Genomic DNA, 8,368 nt, shown 5'->3' on the forward strand with positions numbered 1-8,368 from the left:
AGTAGTCCCAACTCCTGCAAATATGACTAACGACGTATATAAAGAGTCACGAAACCCAGCGAGACTACTGCACACAAATTGTTACTCTCATTAATTTTTAGCAGTCTAGTGTTTCAGGTGAGGAAAAAACCAAAGCCCAAACCCTGAAATGTGCACATAAAAATCATCATCAATCTCAAGTTCTTCTTTTAAAACACACTGAGAGGATGAAGCATCATATGTAACCACTAGCAGGGCATACAGAGAGCAGTAGTGGTTGGGAAATCTTGATTTCCATTCCTTCTTCCAGTTATTCTTTCTGCTGTCCCATGCAAGCCTGCAACTCTCACAGATGAGTTAACTATTTTAAAAGTGCTTGTGGGATGAAAAGTATACATTTGTAAGGTGCTCAGAGATCAGCATATATTTAAACTGTGCCTTCCAGAGGGAAAAGAAAAAAAATTAAAATCAGGACTCACCTTTTTTGTGGGCATCTTGAGCTTAAGAAATTCCGCCTCCCGACACAATACATGCCACGGTGCATGTATTTTTACAAATCCAACCCCGTGGATTTTAGTCTTAAAAAATAAAGAAAAAAAAAGCGCAAAAGTTACTGATGAGAAGAAATTTAAGTATTTTTTCCTCTTGTGTTTCATACATATTTAAGGAACAGCCCATCACCGCCAACATGCTATAGTCCCTTTGACACAGCTAGTTTCCAGCAACAGGACAATCACTGAACACCTCTCCATGCTGAGCTGCTACAAAACGTGACTCAAAAACACTATTGTCTTCCAGAACTATTACCACAAGGTTAAACAGATAAAAACTGTTTGGGAAATAAAAGCTAATGACTACGGACAAAAATACAGACTAAGCCAGTTAAATCTGAAGCACAGGCACCCAGCCAAATGGTATGATTTCGTGGGCGTGTGGTAATTAATGAAGCTGAGAGAGTCCATGCTGCCTCCTAAGAGCTGCTCAGTATCTCAAAGGACCAGAACTAAGTAAGAAAAAATCAGCCTCAGATACAGACGTGAGTATCTCCGTTAAGACACTATGCATTTTAATTAGGGAAACTGGTAGGAGGAATTCAACGAAATAAAAGAATAAAACCAGAGATAAATGTTAATGATAATACTGGCGATATGCTTGCATCCCACTAGTTCCCTGAGCTCTGTTCTAGATGGCTGGACACAGGGGGTGTTGCTTCTGGCACTCCTACATACACCTGTATTTACTCCCACGACAGCTATCACTTCAAAGCCGTTGGACAAATGATATCAAGCTAGTAGGCACACAGCAAACAGAAGGGAAAGAAACTTTAATGAATCTTTCTAATCTTGCTGTTGTACCAACTCAGGCAGTTACTGTAATAACTAGCTTTCTACAGCAGATATATTCCTCACTGGCTTTCTAGAAACTGGTTGCTCAGAGGCATAAATAACCGCCAGCCTTCCCAAAAGGCACAACTTCCAAACCACCTTTGAATTTACTTCATAGAAGGACTTTAAGCGACTTAGTACACACCATCCATTTAAGAAACCTTTGCTCTTTTTGCAATTAGTACGGCCTCCAACGCAGCCTGGCGGCATGCTTTTCAAGCCCAAGTGGCTGCAGGTTTTTCCCCCTACACCCATGTGCTGGATATGGAAGGCTGATGCAAAATCCCTGCGGGCTGCTTTCATGTCTATACATTCCTGATCTGGTTTTGTACCTTCTACTGAAAGGACAGGATAGTCTGTCTTTTACAGTGTCCCGGCTTGAACCCGGAGCCCTTTTCCATCTTTTGAAATTGTATTACTTGTCATAGGTGGGGACCTCCCGCCTAGTGAAGGATTTAAATATCTGACTTGGCACAGGCAGGCTTCAGTTCACTGCAACTTTCAAGTTTAACCAAAAGCAAGTCTTATTTTCACATGGAGGACAGAGAAATGAAAAGTTTTTGTGCATTATATCATGCAAAATATATATATATTTATATATAAACACACTATGCCTGTAATTTGTAAGCAGTAATGGCAGATTTATTTTTTAACACTCTGATCGCATCAGTTGTGATGTTTAATCACAACTTCTATGCTGCTTTTATTTACAGGATCTAAATGCTTACTGTCTCTCACAGGAGTTTCAGGCATATTGGTTGGATAAGTTAGTTGTGATAGCTGCCTTTGAAATTAATACGGCTGTAGCTATTTCTACTAATCACACACTGGCAGTACTTCACACACATCATTTTTTTTCTACAGTCTAATGGTCTTTTAATAGAATATATTGTTTTCAGGGTACAGGTGAAAGGCGTTACAAGCTGTACTGTTCATATCTAAGAATGGAAAGAGCAAACTGTACTACAGACCCACGTGCCCAAGCATGTACCAGAACCTCCTGAACAAATTTAATTTGCTTTAAGTCTACTGAGGTATAAAAATGTCACCGTCCGTATTGGGTATTTTTCCTCAGAACTGGAATTACCAGTGGATCCAAACTACAGCACACCATAAAACCCATCAAACTAGGATTAGTGTTTAGAACAATTTAAGCCTGACTTCTAGATGTAGCAATGCACCCACAAGCTCTGTTGCAATAGTGGATGTGGCACGAGTCTCAGACAAGAAAAGTAGGAACCTTCACCTTGCTGGGGCGTTAACACCACCAGACTCAACTCATTCGTGTGAAGCAGATTATATTGGTGAGTGAGAATGGTGCTGCCAGAACCAAAGTCAAATTCTGGAAGAGTTGAGCTTGTGTGACCTTGATCAGAGCCAGGTTCACAGGAATAGCTCAGCACTTCCCAGGATTCGACCACCAGTTATCCTCCTTTTCTCTAACCACTGGAAATGGCTCCTTACGTCCTCATCACGTTCCAGTTCCAGGCCGGCCTCCACGAGGTTCCCTTCGTACTCCTCTCTGCGAAACCTCTTGTCGTCTTCATGGTAATCCACGTGAGGTTCGCTTTCACCCATTTCCAGCTGCACTCCCTTCCCAGGAAGTGGCTGGTCCTGCCTGGCACTTCGGGCACTTGAATCATTATGATGAACTCTCCTGGTAAGCGTCTTCCCTGCCGAGGACTTCTTGTAATGATAAACTAGAATGTAGTCTACTTTTCTCTTCCCATCTCTGAAGTAGAGTCCATATTTGCAGTCAGCATCTGGATTTTTGGATAGGGAATTTAATAGCTGGAAGCAGGAAATGGGGTTGTGGAGAGAAGGAGAGAGGAAAAGAATAATGAGTACACATGCCAACACGGACACCAGACAGACCATATCCTTGTATCAAGGACGACTCCTTGCCTGGAGCACACAATGAACTATCTTCAAACAGCATACAGGAGGAGCCTCCCCCACCCCATGCTACTTACTCAAAACAATTTTGCAAGTTAACACCTGCAATTTTACTGATACCCAGTTGGGATTTTATTGGCCAAAAATAAATAGCTAAAGTGACTGGGATTTAATCTAATTACCAGCACAGTAGCTCATAAATCAGCTATTTGGTGGATTTGGTTTTCTCCTTTGGGAGTTAAGCACCACTAAGATCATCTGTCCCTTGCCACCCAAGACATCTGCGTTTCAATTCTGACAAATGGATTAATACCATGTGCAAACACTTCTCACTTCTCTTATCTATCACTGCAAGTTTATATCATCTGAGAAAGAGATCATCTTAGATACAGACTGAAGGGAGCCAGCTGGTCATGAAGCACAGCCAAAAATGTGGATGGACTGTAGCCAGGGAAGTGGGTTCACTGCTCACTGAGTTCATACCTTCTTTCCCCACTTATAAAAGCTGTATCACTTTGCAATCTGATGGTGGCAAAGCCTTATTCACATCTTGAATTAACGCTATATAAGTGTTCTAAGATGCAAGGAATGTAAATCTTAAAACACAATTCTATTTCCAAGCATGTATCTGAAATAGTGCACAGGGCAACTGTAGAAACGGACGGAAGTACTGACAATTATTCATTTCTACTTTCAATAGCACTTATGTATAATTCACAATTCTGTCCCAGGAGATGCACAGACCATTTTTAAAAAATAAATTAAAAACTTGCTAATAACTTGCATTTGTTTTTACAGAAATGCTCATCACAGGAGTGGCTTTTCAGGGACATTTCTGGCTGGTGTCTACTGGAGAATGTTAAGCCTCCACATAGGGAGAAGGACTTCTGCTCCAAAGGATAGCAAGCAACTGGCCGTCAGTTGCAAATCATATTGGTCAAAATCCATTTGGGACTTGTATATCTTCTGCTTGTTCCATACACAAAACCATGAATGTAAGCTATTGCACAAACAGTTGTTTCTAAGACAGTCCAATTTCTAAGCCTCTGGTTTGGAAAGGAGCAACCCTTGAGCTTATTGTACAGCAAGTATCTCACAGCCGACAGAGCTAAAACTTCATCAAAACCTGCTCAGCCTTATACAGATCTGCATGCTTCTCTGAACATCACTTTTGGGAGGGCAGGTCCCAGCCACCACAACTATAAATCAATGCCTTTAAGGGACAGTCTGTCCTTCCCTTTTTGCCTCCAGGACATTTTTTACTCAGACAACAAATTCAAGCAGTGAACCCCACTCCATCATCCTGAGCTGAGAGGGAGGTGGAAGCGCACTGAAGAGGTTATTAGACCAGTGTAATCAGATGAACATGGAGCAATAACACACAGCAAGGAGGACTGGCAGACAGCAAGAAGCCCAAGATGCCAGGCAGTATGCGGAGCAGCCATCTCCCAAGGTAGAGATGCTTGAACACTCATTGCTTTCCAAAGCCTTACTTAGAATCACAGAATGTATTAGGTTGGAAAGGACCTTTAAAGGTCCATCTAGTCCAACCACCCTGCAGTAAGCTGGGACATCTTCACTACATCAGGTTGCTCAGAGCCCCATCAAGCCTGACCTTGAATTTCTCCAGGGAGGGGGCCTCCACTACCTCGCTGGGCAACCTGTTTCAGTGATCTACCACCCCTCATATTGAAGAAATTTTTCCTAATATCCAACCTAAATCTACCCTTGACCATGTCTGCCCAGTGCTGGCAATACATAAATATCGCTCCAAATACATTAACGTAATAAAATAATACAGCATTTTCTGCCACTGTGGAGTTCACTCTTCAGGGCACAGGCTGCTCGTGTTTGTGCCCTATCTAGATACTCCTATTTAGTCACAGATTCACAGAATTGTAGGGGTTGGAAGGGACCTCCAGAGATCATTGGGTCCAATCCCCCTGCCAAAGCAGGTTCCCTAAGACATGTCGCACAGGTAGGCATCCAGATGAGTCTTGAATATCTCCAGAGACAGAGCCTGTCCCAGGGCTCTGTCACCCTCACTGTGTAAAAGTTCTGGTGCGGAACTTCCTGTACTCCAGCTTGAGGCCATTGCCCCTTGTCCTGTCTCCATAGACAACTGAAAAGAGGCTGGCTATTTCCCTCTGTCTCCCACACTTAAGATATTTATAAACATTAGTAAGATTAATAAGTCCTTAAGCAAAACTACAATATAGAAAACCACTAACAACTAGTACTTTCTGACTGCTTCGTGTTCAGTGACATGCACCTCCAAATTCAGAACATTTTCCTAAAAGCAAGCTGACAGTGATGTGAATTTCTATAGAAACAAACCACTGAGAAGCTGTAATTAACCGGATTGTCAGGATATAATGCCTCTTCAAAGTCAATAGTTGTGAACAAGATGGAGGAACACTGGGACTTCTTTTAAGGTAACTATTTAGTTTTTAGAGATGTGTTGATCTTATTAATTAATTAAACGTTCTGAAAAACTGGGCTGAACTGATAGATGCCAAGGTAAGTACAGCGAGATAAAACAGGCAAAAAGCTCAGAACCCAATCACTTCCTACCCTCATTGGACTGACTTTATGCAGGATCAACAGCGCTGAGTTGGTCTGTTTGGGAGACTAATACGTAAAGGAAACAGGCAGGACTGAAGATGGCTCTTGAAGATGACAGGAGTGAGTGGGCCAGATATTTCTAACTGTTTGGGGAACTCGGGAGAGATCAGTACACCCGAAACACAGCTCCTCACAGAGCATGGCTTGGGTGGAAAAGGGGCACTGAAAATCCCCAGTTTCTCTGTTTCTTTGAGCCACCACCACTAGGAAGAGGACAGGTCACTGCAGAAACTGACTGAGAGCTCCTTCCCATTTCTTCAAGCTTCTCTGCTGAAAAGCTGGTTCACTGATAATTTAGGAGGATACTAAAGCATCAATAAATCTATTAACATATGAGAATATATCCCACTGCGAAAAGGATGCAGCCAAAAGACTCAAGCCTGTTGGTCCTGTTTTTCTTTTAAAAAAAAGGTTAGATTCCTTTAGGGATGTGGTATTAATGCTGAAAGGTACTCATACATCCTTTCTCACAGTCCTACTATGCTGAAATAGAACAGGAGCTGTGTTGACTTAGACAATGTAAGGCTCATGTCCCCTCAGCTGCAAATGAGACGCGGAAAGGACATTTCAGTTTTAGCACTGCAGGAGGGATGTTTACACTCTGATCGAATTATTCCTCCATGCTCCACCCTGACTAAGCACAAGCACAAAGAACTAAGTACTGCTTTTTCTGGTACATCTTTCTCCAGCGAGATCTGTTTCTCACCTCAATTCTTTCACTTGAATAAACTCCTTTTTATGTGTTTATGACACAACCAACTCCTAATCCTGCTGGGTATTCATATTACTTTCTTTAAAATTGGTGCTATAGAATTTAACCAAGATACAATTAATGACACTGGAAATTGAACCTCTTTTGAGGGGTACAGAATATTAGTTTAACATTACCAATATTAATAGCTTTTGCAGGAAATTTTAGACTTTTTTCTGTTCTATTCTATATGAGCAAAGAGATCTGAAGGTGGCCATAGCCTTGTTGCCAGATTGATTACTCTGAGAACAGCCAACCCCTTTTTGTGCTACAGGTTAAACAAGGATCCCTTGCTTCCCCCTATTCACATACATCAAAGAACAAACCCCGCTGAATGAGCATGTGCTGTGGCTGGTAGCAATCCTCCTCACCACCTTAAGAAAGGGAGGGAAAGGATGTCAGAGCATCCTGGGAATGGGAAGAATGAGAAATAAGCTAAAAGGTAAAGCACAGCACGCCAGTCATGACATATCTGTCAAGTCCTTTACTCACTGTACTCTCATGCTGGTCATATCCTATATCCTCAATAGCTCGGATGTTGATAATGTGGATCCCCTTCTCCTCAGCAGGTAGACAGGAGTATTTCTTGTTCACCCTCATTCCTGTCTCTGGAGCCTCGTTGAGATCTTCTGGCAGAAAATCCACCCCATGAAACTCACTGTCTGCGTCTGAAAGGAAAAGCAACAATTTCATTAAGACACTTTAATCCCCACACTTGCTCCTCCCAGAGCCACCCAAAAGCTGAAACGTATCCTGTTCCTGCCTCTTCCTGCCAATGAGCCCTTGTGCAGGGCTCCCACCCTCCCCTGTGTCTCCCTTTTCAGCTTTCCTCTTTCAGCACTACCTAGGTCTCCTCCTCCTCCAGAGGAGTGTTCAGCTAACTTCTTTTCTGCACTACTGCCTCAGGATATGTTTACTGTATGGTCTCATAGAACCATCATCTTTCTTGGCAGGAGAAGGGAAAAGGGGGGGGGGGGGGGGAAGAAAAATAGCCTGAGAATGAGCTAGTTGGTGACAATCAGTGGTGTGGTGTTTTCCCCTTTTCAGTAGGTGTGTGCTCCTTCAACAAGCACTTGCTCATGCTGCTGAAGAACCAAGGAGGGGCTTCCCCCTCAAGCATTTATCTCTGCATCTGACACACTGAGCCATTCTTATTTAAGATGTCTTGCAAATCTAAGGTTTTCTTGCGCTCAACCCACCAGACACCCATACTGTTTCCACTTCTTGATTAAGTATATAGGTGGGCTAAAAGATTTCATGCAAAAACTCCCCTAAAAACTGAGCAACCATGTAACTGATAACACACAAACTAGTGTTTGCATATGTACATTTATGCAAACAATAGAAGGCAAAGTTTTCCAAGATTTGATTCTACATTGAAGTAAAGCACTGCAGGATTTCACCATTTCTCTAAACCACATGGGAGAAGGATTTGCTTGTCTAAGGAGTGATGATAAAGCAAGAATTTTTAGAATTTAGCCTTGAATGGATAATAAATTAACTATCTTAAAAATAAAAACAACCCAAAACAAACAACAAAACCACACAGAGGAGAACATTCCAATAGAAGCAATACCACAGCAATTGGTTGCTGCAACTAGTTCAACACACTGTCTCCAGAGCGGATAGCAGCATCGAGAACCAGAAGTTTTACAGAATTAGCCCATTAAGAAAAATACTTCCCTCCTACCTACAATTGCCACTAAACTTATGATGAGGTGAGGATAAATAG

The 8,368-nt window shown here is 42.2% G+C and overlaps 1 protein-coding gene across 5 annotated transcripts in view; it reads right to left on the reverse strand.

Moving 5' to 3' along the window:
• The window catches only part of ANO1 (anoctamin 1), a gene marked incomplete at both ends in the record, with an annotated part of 46,696 nt that extends 39,445 nt beyond the window's left edge, over positions 1 to 7,251 (reverse strand). For 3 of the 5 annotated variants that reach the window (XM_084263865.1, XM_084263866.1, XM_084263864.1), the window contains 3 exons: positions 459 to 557; positions 2,829 to 3,155; positions 7,129 to 7,251. In XM_084263865.1, the coding sequence (XP_084119991.1) occupies positions 459 to 557; positions 2,829 to 3,155; positions 7,129 to 7,236 (534 nt within the window). The remainder of the gene's footprint in view (positions 1 to 458; positions 558 to 2,828; positions 3,156 to 7,128) is intronic. The other 2 variants (XM_084263868.1, XM_084263867.1) reach the window with 1 other exon arrangement.
• Between the last annotated feature and the right edge of the window lie 1,117 nt (positions 7,252 to 8,368).

This window comes from Gallinula chloropus, assembly GCF_964237585.1.
Source record: "Gallinula chloropus genome assembly, chromosome: 4".
NCBI classification, from domain to species: Eukaryota; Metazoa; Chordata; class Aves; order Gruiformes; family Rallidae; genus Gallinula; species Gallinula chloropus.